At 42.6% G+C, this 22,365-nt stretch overlaps 1 protein-coding gene across 11 annotated transcripts; it reads right to left on the reverse strand.

Moving 5' to 3' along the window:
- Nucleotides 1-1,151: 1,151 nt before the first annotated feature.
- LOC118405738 (protein Wnt-6-like) lies at nt 1,152-22,095 on the reverse strand. 11 transcript variants are annotated; one of them, XM_035805443.1, is made up of 5 exons: nt 21,490-22,095; nt 13,613-13,920; nt 13,145-13,183; nt 7,556-7,827; nt 1,152-1,840 (listed from the first exon to the last, which is right to left on the reverse strand). In XM_035805443.1, exons 1-5 carry the CDS (start codon nt 21,516-21,518, stop codon nt 1,379-1,381), a joined length of 1,110 nt encoding a protein of 369 aa, XP_035661336.1. In that variant the 5' UTR covers nt 21,519-22,095; the 3' UTR covers nt 1,152-1,378. The 11 variants fall into 11 exon arrangements, with proteins under 11 accessions (XP_035661336.1, XP_035661339.1, XP_035661341.1 ...); XM_035805446.1 differs by having other exon boundaries at nt 13,613-13,863; nt 21,490-22,090; XM_035805448.1 differs by having other exon boundaries at nt 13,613-13,833; nt 21,490-22,087.
- Nucleotides 22,096-22,365: the final 270 nt, after the last annotated feature.

Here is a 22,365-nt window from a genome sequence, read left to right on the forward strand (position 1 = left end):
GTAAAATAGCCTTGTCAATATCACATGGTCATGGACATCCGGAATTCTATGGGGAGGGGCAGTGCTTTCTGGTAAACACGTTTTAATGTTCTCAAAATTAATTTCATCTTGGCCAACTTTAATCTCAAAGTAGATCTATAGGGAACAGTATCCAAAAAGGGCTAAACATTGTCCCGAGCTCTTGGATACTGTCTTTGCCCCAAATAGATCTGTATGGAGATTAGGTCGACTTAGGTTTTTTTACAGCAGTCTGTGTTTTGGAACGGCTTCAATATGCTAGAGAATTAGCCGAAGAAAGACATCAGTTCATATAAAACCATTTGGAAAGCTTTGGGACATTGACATTCTGCGTTTAAAACGTTTGTATCAGACGTTCTTATTGTCTCATTTGATAACTGAGCTTCACCAGTGTCAAGAACTTAGGTGAAGGAAATTTACAATTTCCATTAGAAATACCACCAACCTACCTAGGTGGTATTTTTGTACTGGCTTACGACATTAACAACAGCATATCCAGAAGACTATCGCCTTCAAGTGGACGTTAGTAGCGAATAGGTAGCTGATAAACCACGTTTAAGTAGTTTCGTTGAGTGTTATCATAATGCGCTTATCGACATTATAGTAACTACCGGATTGGCATGTTGTATAAAGTCTTGTTCAGCTAGGGAAAAACGCATCTTAAGCTCAAATGATTTCCTTTCATGAGATAATCTTTTTGATCTGTTGGATGTGAATCAGGAAACTTCGTAATTCTTTGTGATGGTGGCTTGTCAACTTGTTAACATTCCGAATGAAATTAGTCTAGATCTACGCATGGTTCCCTATAGATTTATAGCTTTGTTATCATTAAGTACAACCAACTGCTTGTTGCAGAAGGTTGTCTTTTTTCACGACCAGTTTTATGGATCGTCAGTAACCCAAACCTACTTATGTCGGGCCGTTCTAGCCTGGGTACCATCTGATTGCTACCAGTGCTCCTTAAACTCGCTGCCCTGAAAAAAGTCATTTTTCAGGGCAGCGAGTGTAGGGACCCTGGCTACAAGTAATATGATGGCACCCAGGCTGGGGCGTTCAGCTTCCAGTGGTACAGTTTACACATCGATGCAAAAGTTCTTCTTTAACAAGTTTCTTTGAAAAGAAATCGCTGAGCAAAACGACGGTGCTTTTATCAGGGTCAGACAAACATTAAGATCGCTCTCACTTCGCTTTAAAACCAAGTCGGGATGAGCCTCAGAATCCCTCTCTCCTCTGACGGCAACCGGAGCCAGTCTTCCTTCCCGTCTTGGCAAGCGTTGTCAGCTACACTCTTACGGTAGTCAGTAGTGGACAGAAGCTTGAGAATACACAATATATAATCCTCGGGGAGGGAACGCCTCGCTCATAAACACTCGTGCACAGTTTTGACCGCCGTGCATTTGGAGCACTTGACTACGCAGCACCAGTGAAAGCGACACTTGCAGTTTTCTTCCACGACCACCTGTCTCTCCTTGTACCCTCTCCCACAACACAACAAGTCACAGCCGCCGATCCCCATGGACGTGGCGTTACAAGCCCGACCTTTGGTCCCTTGCGACCCTGTTTTTCTGTTCCTTTTGCAAAAATTCGGCGACTCGTTCGTATACACGAGGTCCTCTGCCGTGGGGGCTTTGATAGTGTCCCCGACGGGTATGAGATATTTGCCGTTGTTGGAGCCCATGACTTGGAAAGCGCCGTTAAACCTCTCCTTTAGCCGGACCCCGACCTCCCGGAATATCGGCATCTTTTTCCAACACGTCTTTACTGCGCATGAGCCAGACAGTCCGTGGCACTTGCACTCCGTCCGCATGAAGTTCTTCACAGCCTGGGGACGAGAGTAAAAAAAGAATAAGTTGACAACCTTAACAAACTAGCCTAGGTGCCATCTTCCGTACTATTCGAGTGAAAAGATTGAGCCAGTAGTTACTATAGTATAGAAAATGGTACTTAAGCCAAGAACAAACTAGAAGTAGTTTCCCCGTTGGTGAAACGTTGAATGAATTTCTACTGCTTTGATAAAGTGGTACAACATACAATAAAGCACACCGTAGAGGGTTATATTGCAACAAATTTCGCAGACTTGTAAAACTTTTACGGTATTTCAGACCAGTGACTTGCCGGTTCGTTAATATTTGTTAAAAATGAAGTGGAAATGTCTCCGGTGTTATCTTACACTTTGACCTACCTAGCATTTAGAAAGTGAGAGATGTGCAAATATCAGTGGCGACCTTTGTTGATCTGCCATTTTGTATGATGCATCATGGTCTTACAATGCTTCATTATGGATCACATTCATAGATCTTCGCCTTTGTGAAGCTGGCCGCGTTGCTGCTATACATTTTTTTCTGGCTCTCTGTCTGTCATCTTACATCTAGACGGATGCATACATTGATACATGTTTCAACTTCCTCCGGTCTCCTAGGCACCCAGGAGTCAAGACCAAACATCCCCTTCAGCCTTGCCAAATCAAACCTTCTTTTTTCCCCAAATTTCCTCGCATTCTCCGCGCTCGCCAACCCCTCCGGAGAACTGACATTTCAGTGTCCCTCCTTTTAGGACATTGGTCATGCTCTCCGCGGGGGGTGTCTACGCTACACGTAATGGACTGGCGACTGACAGAAGCTGTTTAAAGGGCTAACCAGCTGAGGCGAATGGAGAATAAAGGAAATCACTTTCATGTTAGCCCTTCTGAAAGAAAAGTTCAGCAACAAAAGTTGACACAGCGTCACCCTATACATAACCTTCTACATCGCGTTTTCACAGGACATTGTTGCTATTATTGCTTTGGTAGGCAAAGCGAAAAGTGGCGAGAAGATTCTGATTACAAGTTTCCGATGCTCAATTTGCGTTTTCAAAATTCTTAATGAGCCTTGCGCTACTTTCATTGAATTGAAGAAGAATTGTCGTATATTGCGACTGTTTGGTACAACGGTTTCATATTAAAGATAGACACATAGTTGCAATAGTCTGGAGATCCTACCCACAAGTTTCGACGATCCAATGATTCCAAGATTGCATTTTCGAATTTTTTGGATGAGATTTGCGGTACACATGTACTATCATTCAATCAGGGAATCGAAGAAGAATATTTTAGCATATTTTTTATCGTTTGGTACAACAGTTTTACAAGACACTCACGTGCCTGTGGCTTAATAGAAATGATTTATAAGTAAGGTACAAATAGGATGAAAATGTCTTTGCCCCCTCCCCCCAATGGATCGAAGCTCTGCCACGCGCAAAGCATACTGGGACCGCAGCAGCTGTTGTTCCATCCCAGCTGTGAGTGACAGAGGATGGAGCCGTTGTGTGGATGTGACGGGAACAGGCGGGCACACGGCTCATAACAATGAGAAAAGACTGGAGATTACAGCAGCCAGACATGAGAAAGTTGGTTAGTCACGGCTTTTGATAATTAGTCACTTGCACCTGTCGTCAGAACGGCTGAGACTACGTCTCTAGGGATTGCCCGGCGTCCCCCTACCAACAAAGCTTCAAGTCAACAGTTTCAAATGAAAAATATTGCCCTTTTCTTTCTGTTTTTGCAAATTTTGTTTCAATGAGCTATTGAAAAAAATGCAATTTCTAACGCATTGCAGCTGAATTGAACGCCCTGGTTGGGTTTTTGGTTAACCTATTTTCGCCCATAGCGAATGGTGAATTTACACGTCTGAAACACCTGTCAATCATATTCGTGTCTAGCCTGGGTACCATCCGGATAGTAGTTCGCTCCTACGTTCGCTTCTGCTATCAGCACAGAGAAGCGACTGTATATAGTATGTAATGAACGCCGGAGCGAACTACTTTCCGGATGGTACCCAGGCTAATTCGTGTCCATTCTGGCGGGTAAATCTGACTTTCGAGGCTTCAGAGCTATGCTAATGAAATGAATGAATGAATGAAGACCTTTACTGCACATTTCTGCCCAACTAGTCTAAGAACAGGTCATATGTTAACAATCATACACATATTTGTGTAGAGATAAACGTCTAATATTTTCTATTAGTATTACAGTCAACTTCTCTCGCTTCTTGATAATTACATACATATAGTGAGCTGTCTGATTTGTTAGAGTCGGTTTATTTAGTATCAGTGGTGAGCTTAAACTAATGATTTGACATTTTCCATCGCATATTTATAAAATCCACTTGATCCTTCGCTTGTTCGCTACCTTTTCTCTCAGATGAACACAAGGTCAGTGAACCGGCGAGGTGGACAAGTCAACCATGGAAACAAAGGCCGCAAAATTATCTGGGTTTTGCCTTTGAAAAAGAAGCACCCCCATTAAACAATTGCACAAAACGGCGAGACAATCACCCGGATAGTTCCTAAATGTCAAATACGGAAGACCACAGGGACAGCCACATCTCCTGTCAGCCAAGACCCTATACCCCATCTATTGTGCGCGATGAGCTTCTAATCAGGCTTATCTATTTTATACCTACTTATGCTATACAATGGTCGCATTTTGCGTGCTACCTTTGAACGTGGATTTATGAACAATCTCCGTGTATGCTAGGAATGCCTTTCTAACCGATGTACGTGTATAGCGTCGTTGCCTTAGGCGGTGCGAATACCGAGAAACAGGGAGAGTTAGCGCGGGTCAACCTTGTATTATGATTCGATAACTCCGGATCAAACGATAATGATGCCATTTGTTGTCTAGATGCCACCAACGCAGTGTGAACGACACACAGAGTGGCTAGTAACTGTTCCAACTGAAGAGGAGGGACACGTCGCCCCAAAACATGGCTTATGACAAGGTCATATTTCTAAACTGGGGCTGTTTGGGAGGACGACAAATGAAAGTGTTTATCAAGAAATATACAAAAAAAGTTTGCTCATGACTTGTCATTTTTACACGCGTGTTTTGTGTTGTTTTAAACATCAGAATTTCGTCCCCGCAAACTGCCCGACCGGGCATTGGTTTGGTAATGTGTGTGTGTTGCAAAATAAAAGATGGACATTTCTATGCTGATGCAACTTGTCAGGAGAGATTTTGCTCTAGCTAATAAATGCGGCATTTCTACCAGTTAGTCTTCCATGAATAACTTATCTTTTTAATACATAGATTCTGCAGAAATTCGTTCACTCATACCGACGGATATTGTGTTAAAGACTGATTCATCTCCCTACTGTACTAAACTGATCTCTGCTCCACTAAGCTCTTCCTAATTGGAAATCAACTTTTAGGATCTAAACATAAAATTGCTGTCTGGTTTCAACTGTTAACACAAATGTCCATACCCAAATGGAATCCAGATTCCTAGCACCCTTTATCTTAAATGTGCCCCTAAACGTATTCTCATTGCAGTAGTTTATCTTTAACTGTAGTTTATCAAGTCGGTTCTAAAACAAGGTTTATTCCCAAATGAGTACTTAAGTCACTCCCAATGTGTTTTTAAGTAACTACTGTTATTTCAGCCATGGACAAATGTTGACTTGTCATGAATTTGAATTGTGGAATCTTTCTTCTGCTTCTTCTCTTAAAGACTTTGTCTTTTCTGTAATGTTAGCTCTGGGTAAACTGATATTGAATGTGCCATAAGTAACGGCAAACACGTCAAGTTGCGGCTCTTTCTTGTGGTACAAAAACCTCGACCTTTTGCGGTACTTTGTAGCTCCTGTATTCTTTTCTCTCGCTCAATTCCTACGTCTGACATTGTGCGCGGCCGCCAGGCGGTTTCCTAGGTAACGGCGGAGCCAGAATCGTCCGTTGGCGTCTTTCCTATTGTCCCATCAGGCCACGCGGTTTGGCACACCGTTCTCGTTCCCATAGCAACTATCCAAACTACTGTAGTAGTACGGCGTCGCTACGTCATACACGTCACTATAATCATAGCCCTTTCTTCATTCAAATGGTCTATTTTTAGTCGCTGCACTAAATTTAGCGAAATGTCACGGGGAGCGCCTTTCTCGATAAAGGGCAGGAAGGAGGCTTTTATTTCCTGGGTGGAATTTATATGAGAAACCACTAACTGGGGATGGAAGTTGTAAAGGAAAAGTGCGTCTGGCGTGGCGTCAGTGTTTGCATTGACGTAAATGTGTAAATACAAGAACTATAAGGACAATACGCACGATACAATGGGGCACGATACAATAAGAGCACCGAAGTTCGGGGTCTCGTGCAGTGTTTTAGAAGAAGTATTTCACTTTTGAAAACCGCCCAAACTTTGCTTGGTTGGAAAAAAAGCTACATTTGCATCACAGAAAAAGTAGGTCACTATCGGCATCCGTTAAGAAAGTTCCTCGGTAGTAATCTCAAAGCAGATCCTAGGGTGGTATACGATAGTATCAAAAGCTGGCAAAGGAGAGTAGCCGGCCTAGGGGTGTGCATTGGCCTTCGGTAGCTATACACGCCTAGGCTGCCTCTGTCAGCTTTTGATACTATCTCATGCCACCGTAGGATCTGCTTGGAGATTACCTCAGTAGAACAGTTTTGCTCTGCTTTGTAAACACATGTTGGGGAAACTTGCCAACGACTACCAAATCGAAGATACTTCCTAAACAATTAACTCGTCATGTATTTTATATTGTCTAATACTTAGTATACTTATTCTGTTTGGTTCTTCATCAACTTGCTGTTCATCTAGTTCACTATACTGGCAACTAGCTGTTTTGTTAGCTTCTAGCCAGATGCTATCTTATCACAATTAAGTTCTTTTAAGGTTTTAAGGAGATCTATGACTTCCGTAGGTTTATCTAATGCCGCTGATCATTGGCTACGATTATCCAGGAGATTTGACAAGTTGATCATATCAAAAGATGCTTCCACTGTCCGTTCTTCCGTCCAATTCACTATGAAGAATGTGTTGCCTGTAGTGTTTAGGACTGCCTTATCTATGTGTAAGTGGGGACGTTGTCAGGTCACTTCGCTTCAAACATCGCCGCTCCTACCTAGCGGCTGCCTCTGATGTTATCTCTCTGGGTTTGAAAGCATATCTGAACGCTGCGGCCCTTTTGTTCTTCCGGGCAAATAGGCATGTTCTCTCGAAAGATAAGGCTCTAACACTAGTAGTGCTTAACATGCATCTTTTAGCAACGGGAATTTTGGGCGCCAATGTTTGAATTTACAACGTATGCAGTATCATCAGAAGTTTCAAGTATGACCAAGATTGTTTCAAACATTTTCAGTGAAACATTTATAATTTTCACTGAAAAGTATTGAAGTTTCTTAAGTGGGAAAGTCGTTGTCTACAATTGAATATTCCATGTCAACTTCTCCCAAGCTTATCATGATCATCCACCTTTTCCAGAAATTATTCAGCAAGTTCCTCTTACATTTTTCTACAGTTGTTTTGCTTGTTTATTGCTTCCATCTCTGAATAGCAAGTTATCTGCTCACACAAAAGTTTTTAAATGCTTTTCGCAAGTGTTTTATTGAAGCCGTCGACGTTTCCGTGACCTTCTGTCACCCCCCTCATCGCAATACGGAGTTCTATCTTACAATGCAACTAGGTGTCGTTGCTTACAGATGCGATCCCAAACTTAAACTATTAAGTATTTTTTTCTGTTTGTAAAAATTGAAAGAGTTATCACTCACCAGTCTTCCCGCCTCGTTGTTATGTAGCGTCAGGAGTGTTCTGATATCGGATCTGTGTCTGGTCTGGGCGTCCATGAACTCTCGGGACTTTGTGTAGCCGAAGTCGATGTCGTCTCCGCATCCCCCCCACTCCCAGCTTCCATCCGGGCTCTCTCCCTTCATCTGGTAGTCGCAGCCGCACTGCAGCAGCTCGCCCATGCTGCAGGACTGCGTCACCGCGAACGTCACGCCCGCTGACGTCACGGCGTACACGAACGCCGTCTCACGTATATCTGTAGAACATCAGAAAGGAGAAACTCATGTTTGGTCATCTTTTTTTCACTGAAAGAGATAATGTCTTTAAGAGACATTAGAGCGTCACAAAAGTGGTCATATCTCTCTCTCTAAGCTAAGGTCTTTTATTCAGCACTCAACGATCGCGAATGTCTTTTAATGAGCTCTGGGTGATCTTTCAATGATTTTTGTGATCTTTCAATGATCTTCGAAGTCTTTTAATGATCGTTTAATGATCGCAATGATAGTACAATGACCGCAATGTTTTTCAATGGTCTCAATAATCTATCATTGATTTCCAATGTCTATCTATTATCTTTCAATTATCTTTTATATGATCTCGGTGATAATCCAATGCCATCAATGGTTTTTCGATGATCTCAATGATCTTGCAATCATCTCAAGTATCTTTCGAAAATCTCAATGGTCTTTCGATGAACTTCAATGTCTTGCAATAATGTTTTCATGGTATTAATGATCTTTCAATTATTGTCAGTGTCTTCCAATGATCTTTCAATGATCTTTTATTGATCTCGTTGATTATCCAATTGATGATGTTTCAATGATATCAATAGTCCTTCCATGATCTCAATGATCTTTTTAATGATATCCAATTTCTTCCAATAATCTCTCCGTGATTCAATGATTGCCGGTGTATTTCAATGATCTTTCCATGGCCTTTTCAATGGTCCAAAAATATCCCAATGGTTTCAATGACCTCCCAATGGTCTCAATCATCTTTCAATGCTCTCAAAGATCTTTCAGCGATCTCAATGTCTAATTGGTATCTCTCAGTGATCTTTCCATGGCCTCAATTATCTGTCAAAGATCTCCAATGATCTCAATGGCCAGCGATGTTAGGTCGCTTTACCCTGAACCCTGTTGTTTTGGACTCACCAAAGTATTACACTTTACCAGAAACAAGGGGTGAGTCACTAAGTAGGAGTGTGACAAAGGGAACACACTAGATCGAAAAACATCAACACCAGAACAAAACGCTTCTTGTTAGGTGCAAACAGACACGAGAACAAAACAGCTGACAGCTCAGCTTCCCTCCCTCCCACCAGTGTAATGATATAGAGCCAGTCTTCGCCTTCAATGACATAAAACATGTTAGTACTCGTGTTGTTTCGGCATTCCAATATCTACGTATAGCTCCGTTGCCAAACAAAGGTTTTACGTTGAGAAGAAATTGTTCCTGTTAGGGTACTTATTTTGGTGGTATCTACCAGATTCTGTAGTCATAGGTGGCTGGACTAGTAGAAATTGGCTAAACAGACTGTCACTGAAATTAAATGAATGATATCCTAGACGAGTTAAGTTGCAAACTGTACTCCTATTGTCGACAAACTCCTCTGGTACATAGCTATATCTATTTGGCCAATTTCTACTATTTTTCCAGCAGCCCAGAGTATGGTAGAAACTAGCAACTTTGCCCTAAATACTCCCCTACAAAAAAGAGGTCATACGTTCCTATTTCCACTGGGTACGTCATTGTGGATAACAAAGGAAACAAAGACCCAGGATTAACTCTCATGTTAATCCTTTAGACACGTTAATCTTACAGATCCACCTTCTCTTTAACACATCTCACCATGTAGAATCCAGACCCTGAAATAATCTCATAAGAAAAGCAAGGCAGGCTTACATGATAGCATTCCAGATTTGTCTGAACAATAGTGTGTGCCTGGGGCAGTAGAACTGTACCACCCGGTGGGAGAGACATAGCTGTTTTAATCACAGCTGACCTTTATGTCACTACTGATTTAGGGAGCTGTGATAAACATGCAGAAAGTACTCCCAACTCTAAAGCAGCTCTGAACCAATGTATATGTACAGTCGCTGGTAGTGTTTATATCGTTTTCAATGCACTTAAGAAGTACAATATGTTGCGATACAAACTGATGTTCGCAGCTTCTTTATATTCGATATTTCATTAAAATGGTAGATAAACATGCTGAAAATACTCCCAACTCAAACACAGCTCTCAAACCCCTCTTAGCCAATATGGAGAGTCGCTGGTAGAGTGCATATCGTTTCCAGTGCAATAAAGAAGTACAATATTTTGTTAGTTATGACACTACTGATTTAGAGATCTGTGATAAACATGCAGAAAATACTCCCAACTCAAACACGGCTCTTAAACTCCTCTTAGCCAATATGCAGAGTCGCTGGTAGAGTTTTTATCGTTTTCAGTGCAATAAAGAAGTACAATATTTTGTTAGTTATGTCACTACTGATTTAGGGATCTGTGATAAACATGCAGAAAGTACTCCCAACTCTAACATAGCTCTTAAACTCCTCTTAGCCAATATGCGGAGTCGCTGGTAGAGTTTTTATCGTTTTCAGTGCAATAAAGAAGTACAATATTTTGTTAGTTATGTCACTACTGATTTAGGGATCTGTGATAAACATGCAGAAAATACTCCCAACACTAACGCAGCTCTTAACTTAAACAATATATTTAGAGTCTCTGATAGAGTTTATATCGTTTTTAGTGCAATATGTTGTGTTACAAAGTAATGTTCGCAGTTTCTTAATATTTGATATTTCATTAAAAATTGTATAGAAACATGCTGAAAATACTCCCAAGTCAAACACAATTTCTAACCAATATACAGAGTCACTGGTAGAGTTTGCATTGTTTTCAGTGCACTTACAAAGTACAAAGTACATGTTATCTTACATTATGGTATCTAAGCATATTGTTCGCAGTGTCCTTATAACCATATTTGATAAAAATTGTTAGAGAAACAGTCCGTCGACGGCTACGTTTTGTGACACCGTGATGGTATGTTTTGCCGCACACACAATGACACCACAAATTATGAGAACGTGATTTGGAGATTTTACACCCGAAAAGACTCTTAAGGCGGGGCAATCTTAGAAAAACGCGGCGGTTACGACAGACGGATTTGTGGTTCTTTGTTGTGTTACTAACAGTATCACAAGTGAACCAGTGGCTATCCCTCCCAGCCTAGCTGCAACAATAACGGGTATAATGCGACAATCAGAGCAGGTATTCAGCCGTGCCATTTTTCAAATGAACTTCTTTTGCCTCAAACGTTTCACACGGTCAATTTTCCTCTCATCATTAGTATCAGTGAGACCGTGCGTTTAGCTGAATACCATGTACCAGTATAGCCAGCGTTTGTTATGAGTTTTGCAAGAGACATTGTTCGTTGAAAAAAAAAGTGATGTAATTGCAACTATGTTTGTATTCTAAGCTGAATACATTTGTGCCAGTACAGCCATGTTTGGATTTTTTTACAAAGGATATTGTTCGTTGAAAGGTGATGTAGTTGCATGCGCGGTTGCCGTATTTACCAAGGTTGTACGTTTAGCTGAATATCAGTCTTCACAACTTTTGTTAGAAGTTTTACAAGGGATATTGTTTGTTGGTTGAGAAATGATCTAATTGCATGTAAGATTGTCATATTTCCCGACGTTGTGCGTTTAGCTTAATACCAGTATATCCAGCGTTTGTTATAAGTTTTGCAAGAGATATTGTTCGTTGAAAAGTGATATAATTGCAACTATGTTTTTTTTTAGCTGTATACCAGTATAGAATACTAGTATAGCCAGTGTTTGTTACAAATTTTGCGAGGGATATTGTTCGTTGAGACCTGATATAAATGCATGTAAGGTTGCCGTATTTCCCGATGCTGTGCGTTTATCTGAATACCAGTATAGCCAGTGTTTGTTAGAAGTTTTGCAAGCTTTTCTTTTGCGCGATATCGTTCGTTGAGAACTGATACAATTGCATGTAAGGTTGCCGTATTTCCCGAGGTTGCACGTTTAGCTGAATACCAGTCTATCCAGCGTTTGTTAGAAGTTTATGTTGGTTTTTGTTTGGGATATCGTTCATTGAGAACTGATATAATTGCATGTAAGGTTGCCGTATTTCCCGAGGTTGTGCGTTTAGCTGAATATCAGTCTATCCAGTGTTTGTTACAAGTTTTACAAGGGATATTGTTCGTTGAAAAGTAATATAATAGCATGTAAGGTTGCCGTATTTCCCGAGGTTGTGCGTTTAGCTGAATATCAGTCTACCCAGCGTTTGTTAGAAGTTTTACAAGGAATATTGTTCGTTGAGAACTGATCTAATTGCTTGCGCAGTTGCCGTATTTCCCGAGGTTGTGGACCAGGTGAAATGAAGACGTCAGAGTTTGCTACAAAGTTACCAGATTGATGTCGGTCTGGATTGACCTTTGGTAACACATGAGTGGTTCCGTGGGGCTTGCCGAGGCTGTCACAACAGGCCCCGGCACCGGGGCAGGGTGCACACAACCAGGCATCCGACATGGAATTCGCTCCGGGCCCTTTTTCTTCCCTCTGCTAACCTGGCCATGCTTGGCTTCTCACGCCGGCACCAAACACACAAACACGCCGTGTTGTCCCTGCCCACCCACGGGTTCCTACACACAAGTTTACTTTACTTTCCCACTTGTCTTTCCAGACATATTTTACAGAAAAAAAGGAGGGACGCAGGTGACAGATGTCATGTCGTCCAGAAAGGAGCCGCCATTTTGAATTCCCATGGGGCATCTGGTTCATTATCCCAAGTACCAGTAGCTGATAATGTGTTGTAATATCGTCCAATTTAGAGATGTTACAAGATAATTCCTCACTTAAATACCAAAATAAGGTACTTCATTTGCACGGTACTACCCAATTCTTCGTGCTATAAACTACGCTAAGAAGCTACTTCGCATTTTACACAGTTAGGACATCCATCTAACTACTGCATACTACCAACACACACGTATGTAATTAATAGTTAAGTGACAAAGCGGTTTAAAAGGCTTATGTGACTAATTGCGGACAGCAGCTAATGTGGCTAAACGCAATTATACACAATGTGTTAATGTGCCAAAAGGTGATGCATGCGTGTTTTGAGAAGTCGCCGAAAACATATCAACAACACCGTGCTAATGGCAATACATTCGTGCGTGTGGGGCAGGAATTTGAAGAAGTCGCCAGTAGAGTTATGGATACACGCAACTCTAATGTGTTGTCATCATCAAGAATTTGGTTACAAGACTAAAAGGGCACGACCTTAAGATTTTTTTGGCAGTAGACTATAAACACTAAGAAAGTCAGGAAATTTGGTCCTTCCTTCCTCCCATCTATCGATAAGAAATTACATTTGTACTGAACGAAACAACACAAAGTTCTATGTTAAGAAGGTTCTAATCTGCTAGTTATATGTAGACTATTGTTGGAAGATTGGTAGCAACATTTTAAATATTTTTGGTCGTCGTCTGACAAAACCAAGGGGAACAAGGATTAGATATAAAAAGGAAGTTTAGAAACCTTGCAAATTTCGCCACCAATCGTTCCCTCTTCCGCGGTCTGAAAAAGATTAGGAAAAAACAGAATATATCCATAACTCCACCGGCCCTGGTCTGGGATAGCATTCCTAACTAGCATCACAAGTGGGTCCAAAACTTTGGGGAGTAAAGGCTTCTCAAAACACAGCCTACACAGCATCTATGTGAAAATAAGCACAGCCTAATAGCTACCTGGTAAGGCAAGAATGAAGAAATTCATAATCTCCAGGCAGATTTACCAGTGACATAAGAAAGTATCAAAGATGGCGAAGGAGTACAGCTGGCCAAAGGGAGTCATCAGCCACTGGTCCCTCCGGTAGCCAAACACACTCCTAGGCCGGCTTCACTCCTCTGGTATTCTTATGCTACCGTAGGGTCTGCTTGGAGATTAATAAATTCACTCATTATTAGGGAGATGTACATGTATCCTCACACAATCCATCAATCTCACCTTGGTTGAGAATCCTCCCGAAGAATTTATCCGCGGTGGAACAGTTCCATCTCCTCTCCTTAAACTGGAACTGGCACTCCCCCGTGCCGAGCTTGGCGCCCTTGATGACTTCATGCACGATCTCGGGCTCCTTGCGGCAGATCTCGGCCTGCTTGCCGATGAGTCGGCGGGTCTTTCTGCAGATCGACCGGTGGTCCATAACGAGCGGGCTGCCCACCGCCCTGTGGGAAATTTGGTTCAAGGTTTCGGCCCTACAGTCAGTGGGTGGCGAGAAGGGGAGACGGGAAGCACTCACTAAGTGCAAGGGGCTTCCATGGAGAACATGCAAAAAATCACAAAGGGATTCTCTTTATATATATACGGTGGAATCGATAGTACACTACATCTCAATATCGACGCACTTAACTCATGACTACACCTACCAAATCTGTAAAGCTACAACTAGAACAACCAATATTACACCTTTTGCCTCACCACAAACATAGGAATCTTAAGATTGATCAAGAATGTTCGGAGAAGCGCCCAATGCGAGTGAATCGTTGGTACATTAGCACATGGCCTCGACATATGGCCAGGTCACAGACATTTGGTCGACCGTCGTGACTAAAACAGAACGAAATTCCCAGCGACATTGTCCACACGCGTGGCTACGCTGTACAGAACTTTGCGGACACACTTACTGCGAGAGTTGAACCCACAGGATGAGAAAGTACAAGCCTTCACATAGGCGCATGCTGGCCCTGGGAGCTGCCCGGTCGCAGCGCGCTTCTGACTGACGTACGCGGATAGGAGAGTGTGTTCTCGCGGCTAAATGGACCCCCCACCCGGCAATCCTCCTCCAAATCCACCCGGAACGGACCGACCTCGTACCCAGGTAAACACGCCTGTTGTCTCCACCCGTAAACAAGTAGAACAACATATCCTTTCCTAATCCCCATCATTAAGTTACTGAATTTCACATTAGCAGGATTGTTGTCTCAACACCAATTTTCTCGTTAACGCGTTTCGTGGCCAAACAAAGACGGGGGAGAGGTTCAAAATGCCGAGCGAACAATCCAGGGCCTACGGTAAAAAGGAGACCCCCTTTCTGGGCCGTGTTTTAAGCATTCAAAGATATCGGAACGACCCCGAGGGCTCGGTTTGATAAGGGCTGCTATCTTTTTTGGTCTTTACGAGGCATTAACCAATCGTTTCCCCATGGGTTTCCAACATGAATATTCTAGCGACAGGACAATGGTAAAGAGAGGGGACAGCAATGCGATCCTCAAGTCACAAAAGTGGAGGGAAAAATTTTCCGCAAACACGACTCGGTTCTCTCGCTATCTCTGTTATGATCTAACAAGATATGTCGACAAGACAAGACCTTGTTGTCAGTGACTATCCCTATGTTGTTTTACAAGGGATAAGTATTTTTGGGACTTAGCGTGATTTTTTTGTTACTCTTCACAAGGCTGTCATTGCGTGGAGCTGTCACATATGCCGAGTGTTCTTTACATGTAGTTATGAGAATATGTATAAGTCTCGGGGAGCTGTGCTTGCAGCTTCTCGGTAGACAAGGCCGTGGGTTCTTGTTAGGCGAGCCGGTGTCCTGGCGAATAAACGCGTCTATTGTACTTTACTCACTGCGCACATATCGCTCCGAGCGAAGTAACGTCAGACAAAAGTTATTATCTGAATATGGCCACGGGCTGAAAAGCAGGACACCAATATGTAGCTGTGTCTAGAAAAACTGTGTGTAGAACTTTGCAAGGTGAACACACGCCTCTGCCCCCCTCCCTCCGATCTGACAAACACATACACCAGGGACGGGCGTCGCTACGTACTACCTCCTGGGGCGGCTAAAAGGATCCTCGTGCAACAATTAAGTTTGTACGGGCCGATTACGCAGGGGTCTACTCACCACCACAGTCCTATAATGCTGGTAGGACAAAGCAGATAGAAGAAGAACACGGTGAAGACGAGGTGGGCAGAGGCCATGGCTGCACCGGGGCTCCCTCGACAGGTCTGAGCGGTCGCCCGGGCGCGTCCCACCGACGGTTCTCGCTATGCCTTTCCCTCACGAAACACTCGCAATTTCAGACCAGGATCGGCAGGTCCCGTGTATCTCATGTATTTACATGGCCACTTGAAGTTTGTTTGGAGTATAATCAATATGATCAAATTAAGGCGACGTGATTGGTCCAGTGGGTCTGAATGGGCAACGACGTGTCAATCACTTTGTGGGTATCTACGTCATCGAGGCGGACCACTTGGCCGACAAAATTGAACTTTAATGGCATCTTCTCAGTTTTACAGCGGTAACGGTTTAGCTCCTAATACATTTCCTGTCACCGATTCATCGGAAAGTATCAGCATTCCCAATGGACTTCGAGTCTGCAGAGATCATTCTATTAAACTGGTGCTCAAAGCCGGAATGACAATCGGTCGAGACAGTTAGGCGGAGTTTTTCGGTGGAACCGTCGGCAGGAGGCACGATTTAAGGCGGAGCATGTTGCGCGGACAATGCCGCAGGAAAGGGCAGCCCGTACGGCATGTTAGTAGCCATTGAGCCGTTGACAAGGTTTGACATACGGGGGTAACACAACGGACTGAAGGGACACAGCTCTTTTTCAGCTTTTGCTACTTGTTCTTCCACGGTCCCATCAGCTTTGTCCTTCTGAAAGAACGCCATATGCTGTTGCAGTGTTGTACCCGCTGTCCACTACAGTGTGTCGGACATTATGGTGATAAGCAGGGGGCAAACTTGACCTTTGCCCTTGACGACCTTCCATATTGAAGAACAAACATGGCGACCGTGACGTCAGACCACCGACTCAAAGTGCCAAACAGACCGAGATCTAACGAATACTGACGACTTGACATCACAAAAGAATGGCTCTAAATAGCTGAAGAGTCATTCCCTAATTTGACAAGACATATATTAGCTGAACCTTTTCTATTACCTATTTTATGGATCTTCAATAACAGGCGTCTAACCGTCTAACTACCCAGTAAAATATATCTGATGTTACATAACTTGACTCGGAGATGAAATAAGATCATTCAATTTAAACATCGTTAACACTTCAAAGAAAGAGTTTGATGATCTCTTTTGTGTAAAAATATCACAAGTAAAAGTATTCGGTGATAAGCCGACTGCAAAACTAATCTATTCACAGTTTCTATAGGGAAACTATCGGAAAAACAAATAGGATAAGTTACCATGACAACGACAAGATGCATTGTTCGCTCTTTATTTTCAAAATATCACCAGAGATGTGCGACAAAGACAACCATAAAGCAAACCAGTTCTAATCGTCCATTGTAGAGCTATTAATCGCAAGTCGCAATCTCTTGCAAACTCTTTTAGATACAGTTCATGGCTCCCAATACGGAGGGGGGATGTCTACCACAGAACTTTAAGAAATAATGTCAGCTTCACCAGTTTCAAATGTAGGACGTCCCGGTTTAGTAACAGCACTCTCCCCTATTGCCTCAGCGTCCTCAATGAAAACTTGTAGTGTTTTGAATAGAATCGGACACGTTAGTTTTAACAAGGAGGTGATTTTTAACCTCCTTGGTTTTAACGAATTCAATATGTTGTATGTACGTATACCGTTAATGTAAAGAGAACAATGTACAAAAATTGTAATTAGGGTGCAACAGTTTTTAATCTAATAAACCATTTCTCATTTCTCTCGCTGAAGAATAACGTGCTGTACCCGCTTTGCAAAGACCATGGCTCAGAGTTTGGATAAGCCATGTTTGCCCTAGTCGCGTGCGTTTATTTTCCCAAGCTCTTAGAACCCTTCAAATCAAACACGGCGGAAACCCTCGACCATGTGCTGTCCGCCCTTTTCCGTAACAATAGGCAAACTGGGTACACAACGTCCTGGTCTTTCCATGGTTGTCAGGGAAGGAAGTCTAGCAATGTACGGCTTCTATAGACCAGGCACGTACGGCAATCTTTGTGTATTACCATTTACACTACGTTTCCACTGGAGGCTACGTCTGTGCCGATCAAAGATTTGGCGAATTGCTCAACGAATCTCAAACAAAAGGCAATAATCTTTTTACGCTTTGCATGTTGTTGTCTTTTTGTCTTTAAAATCATACTTTTACATCGTGCACTATATTCCTATTACAAAATCAAGGGCCATACAAACCCAACTTTGGTCACTATATAAATGTTCTTGTCGTATGGTCGTTTGGCGATCACTGTCTAATGGAAACGAGGCTCAAATTTTTCCACATTCTGACAAGAGAAAGTTAGCACTTTCACTTCTATGACACACGACAAGGACGTTTCGCCCCGAAAGCTATTCATATATTTGTCTGTTAGGCCATCAAACAAGGCACATGCTTTTGGAGAAATTCATCAGGTTGACGTTTTTGTAGGGTACTAGTATTTGTTCTTCAGCGCATTGAGCATCTACGTTGCCATGGCAACCCTTCGCCTTCGGTGACTGCAAGATGTTTCAGACAGCTGACCAATGCATTCAAGACGCTGTTTTGAAGATTATTTTTTCTTAATTTTAGCAGCGTGTGGGCGTGAGAGCCTGTGGACAATATGTGACCCAGAGAACGGAAAGGGTCCGCCTGACGCAATACGGTCTTTCTTTAGAATCTCCTTTCAATTGGATCTAGAAAAAATACATCTAGTCGATGACGTAGATTTGTTTGACGTATAGAGCATTTTTGGCAACGCCTAAGGGAGGGATGCGTTCTTCTTGCAAGCTATGAGAGGTATTACCGAAAGATGATGTACGTAGTTCTTAGCGTAGAGTTGAAGATGGGAAACGAATACCGAACACTGTTGTTCCTACGTCGCCATTATTTAACTCGTGATCACTGATGTTTTATACCCATACATACATAGCAATTTTGAAAGGTGCCCAACTGATATCTATACAGATTTTAGGGTGAAATATTGTAACAATTCGACTGACTTTCGAACTTCATTTTTTGGGGTTAAAGCTCTGCTGTATCCGATACATGTGTGATGAATATTGTCCAATCAAATTTGTGAAAACCAGCTCATGATGACATCATGAGTATACGCATGCGCATTAGATAATTGGTCGAGCGTTAGAACTGGACAGGAAAAGCTACATTAGATGACGTCATGATTAACCGGATTTGACTTCTGCGGCTACACCTCTTTGTGCGGTTGATACTTTAAGACCTATTTCTTTCACTTCAAACGCTGGACGATGAAAGGAATGGTGAGGAAACGGTAAACAATCTGTCTGATATGTTATCGAAGTGGAACTGCTGAATGACTCATAGTGAATGGAGGTGTTTTTATCTATTTTTTTAAAGCTTGGCAAAAAGAACTTTGGTAGCACATTCTTAACCCTTTAAGACGCATCCAAGACGCAATACTGTTTTAAGGTGCTTCTTCTATCAATCCATCTGTTGTCTTGTCTTCGAGTCGTGTTATGCTGTGTTATGTGAAAGGAGAACGCCTGGTGATAGTGGTAGCGTTACCAACTACAGGAGAATTTTAATGGATCGTTTCCTACCCGTCACTATGCAGATTTAGAGAGGAGCCATTTAGTTCACAGCGTCTTGCAAGTTGTCTTTTTCAATTTTACAACGTTTAGCCCATTTTAAAGATCTCAAACCCGTTTCTACGATTGATGGTTGGATCAGAAAACAAAGCTACTGGAGATCTAAGAACCGTCCTTCCCCTGTATAGATATAAATCATCATAGTAGAACAGGGCTACTTCTAAGGCTAACGTCAAAAATAGAAATGTATATGATGTATAGTTTAGTGACTTTAATATCATACTTTTTGTTCCCGAAAGCTGCCCGGCCGGGCCCCGGTTTGGAAATGTGACCCAAGCCTAAAGGAGCTTCACACGAAGCATGGAACATCCTAGTTTTCAGTTGTAAGCGAAAACTATTTCTTCAGCCTGTTCAGTACGTGAAATTACTAGAAGCAAGGAGGTCATATAACCTCCTTGCTAGAAGCTACTGTACCATATCCAATTGCGTCTGGAAGTGGGTAAAAAAAGTTTGCAGTCAAGGAATTTCAGGTCATTCACCCTTTCCAGTCGTCAACAACCGCCAAAAGAGCAGTTCTTCACATGTCTGTTCTGTGATTACTAGTATTGTCCTGAAACAGTCACGTCCCTTTTCCCAACAGGAGGGCTTTGAAAAGACTGCACTGTTTCCATATTTTCACCATTACGTGTAGAAAGCGCGAGGTTGTAATGATAGACTTTAACCCTACCCGGCGACACTAATACAAGGGTACATATCCCCGACATATTGTTGAACGGTGTCCCCTACACACCTCTGGAATAAACGCTACCCAAGGTTCTATCTCTGCGATCAGTTCCCAGGCCTTTTGAAAAGAGCGCTTAAACAAGTCTCATTTATACATGGTTCATCCGCTTTTATAGAAATTATCCACTTATGATGGTGAGTGAGATAACAAGCTAAACGGCCTCCATTGTGTAGACTTGTTGTCCCCAAATGCTGGGACACAATGCCGAAAAGTGGATGACTTCACACGCACACCTGTCGCAAAATACCTGCCGTAAGTCGTTAAGTCGTGAGATGATGGCGATGATTGCGGGGGATTTTTTGGTGGTTCATATTTTTGGCATGATCACAGAGTGAGCCCCCAAGGAGTAGATCTATTGATAACATAGCGGGCTGTAGTTACAGGTACAACCACCATGTCTGCAACTACCTCAGTGTTATTTTCCTCTTCGTGTCACAGCTGCTAACAATTATGCCATTGATACATAGTTGATACAAATGATATACATTATCAAGAACTAGCGGATCAAGTGTACTAACAAATCTATGTAGGAACTAAACCCTGTATATAACAAAGAATGAGAAACATTCATTTCAGTCACTTGGACAAGATGCCGCTATTCGCCATTATTCACAAAATCAAAATACAGTTCTTCAAGTCTGAGGTTGGACATCCAGGAATTGGTAATGATATTAACATAATTCTTGTGAGAAATCCCTGCTTTCTTTGTTTCTAGAGTCTTAATAATATATGTATATATTACATGAACTTCCGTACCCCAGTGGGATAGTCGCAACAGGTTTGCTATGTATGTTGTTTAGATGTCGGAAAACTCTGATGGCAATCAGTAAGGTCTAAGAATAGTTTGTTGTGGTGTTGTTGTTTGTGTTATTGGATGGTCACTGGCGCGAGGTGGGGTATCCACGGGTCGGGTCGGGGCGACAGTTTTAGAATACAGGTCCCCTAAACACCCCACAGGCATTCTCACCGAATTCCTAGTATTGTCTGGTCGTATTTTGTGTGTGTTTGGTTCACATGTAGCCACAACGCTAGGACATACCCTCTGGGCAAGAGGTTGAACAACTCAACTTTTTTTTTAAACTACGATATCTCCGTTTTTCCAATTTTGTTAAGTCGTCGCGGGAAGAATTTTGTTTTCTGTTCCATGATAACCATACCTGGGACCTTGCCACGTGTTTCGGCATAATTTGGGAGCCGAACCCATGACCCCAAAACACCCGGGAGGGACGCTTCTCCGGCATTCTTGCCACAACTAGTGCAGTGAGTTTACGATCAACACCCCGAAAGGGCTTGATCTTTATCCTTGATATGTCTTTCGGTTATGATCACAATATTACGTACACTCTACTGGCACCCTTACGGTTTGGACCAACAAAGGAAATGGACTAACTTCTTCATAATCGCAGTTAAACTTTCAAGAACATAACACCTAGTCGTAAAATACGATCCACCTTAATATTTAATTTGTCATAAAGTAGCCTTGTTGTAAACAAGCCGTCTGGCTCTCAGCCACATACCCTATGAACATACTTAGTAATTGGTATGCGTCGAACATGACACTGAGAAACAAGAAGGTAGCAGTAGAAAGGAGTTAAACTTACAGCAGAATGACGGCCAGAACGATGTCCATGGCTAAACTCTTCACGCGTGCAGTTTTCCGGCGGCGCTCTGAGGAAAAGTGTCGAACACGTCGTCCTGCCTGCCAGATCGCGGGGTCTCCAACTGCTGCCGCGCACACGACATGGTCAAAACTGCCTCCCGGGATTATAATTACAGACGCCGCGGTCCCCGGAAGTTCTCGGCCAGCCCGCCCCGTGAGAGTTTTCCCGCGCTCCTGGAGTTTTCTGCTGGCATTCTGGGGGACAGGCTGAGGGGAGGGGGGCGTCGGTCGGGGCACAGACGTGTTTTACATGACTGATGATGAGTCGGGCCGTGACGTCAGAGATACCGACACCAGATAGGACCCCAGCCCCGGAAGCAAGGACGATTTCAGCACGTCTCACGGCACAGGAAACTCACCTTGGACAGACACCATTGTCAGACGACAGGTGGTCGTTTTCCCGCCATTTTTCTTCTTTGGTTGCATGGCACATGGTCGCTTTGTTGACAAAGACGCTCCATTCCTACCAAGGACAATTACATAATGTCATTTATCCTACCAAGAAATATAGAACTTCTATAGCTTTTTCCCCACATATTCGTCAGCTTAAAATATACATGTAAACAAATGAATAAAACGCTTCAACAGGACAGAAACTCATGTACCACTCAATCGCTATACTGGGTAGATGATCTTTTTCATTAGTTGGGGATTGTTTGCAGATAGATGCACGAAAATGATTAGAGTTGCGATCAAACAGAAATGTTACAATTTTGCGGTCAAGTAGGAAATTAGTTGTCAAGATCGCGTTCTTTTCTTTTGTTGTCCTTCGGTTTATTGATAACATTTTCTACCTGCCGCATTGCGTGTGTTCAAT

Source organism: Branchiostoma floridae, chromosome 18, assembly GCF_000003815.2.
Source record: "Branchiostoma floridae strain S238N-H82 chromosome 18, Bfl_VNyyK, whole genome shotgun sequence".
Classification (NCBI taxonomy): domain Eukaryota; kingdom Metazoa; phylum Chordata; class Leptocardii; order Amphioxiformes; family Branchiostomatidae; genus Branchiostoma; species Branchiostoma floridae.

Coding starts and splice junctions, on each gene's coding strand:
- LOC118405738 (XM_035805438.1), bottom strand. CDS start 14,531: ATGTTGTTCTACTTGTTTACGGGTGGAGACAACAGGCGTGTTTACCTG. Junction 13,921..14,292: donor CTGTGGGTTCAACTCTCGCA/GTAAGTGTGTCC, acceptor TCTCCATGGAAG/CCCCTTGCACTTAGTGAGTG. Junction 7,828..13,144: donor TTGGTGGCGAAATTTGCAAG/GTTTCTAAACTT, acceptor GATGTTCTACAG/ATATACGTGAGACGGCGTTC.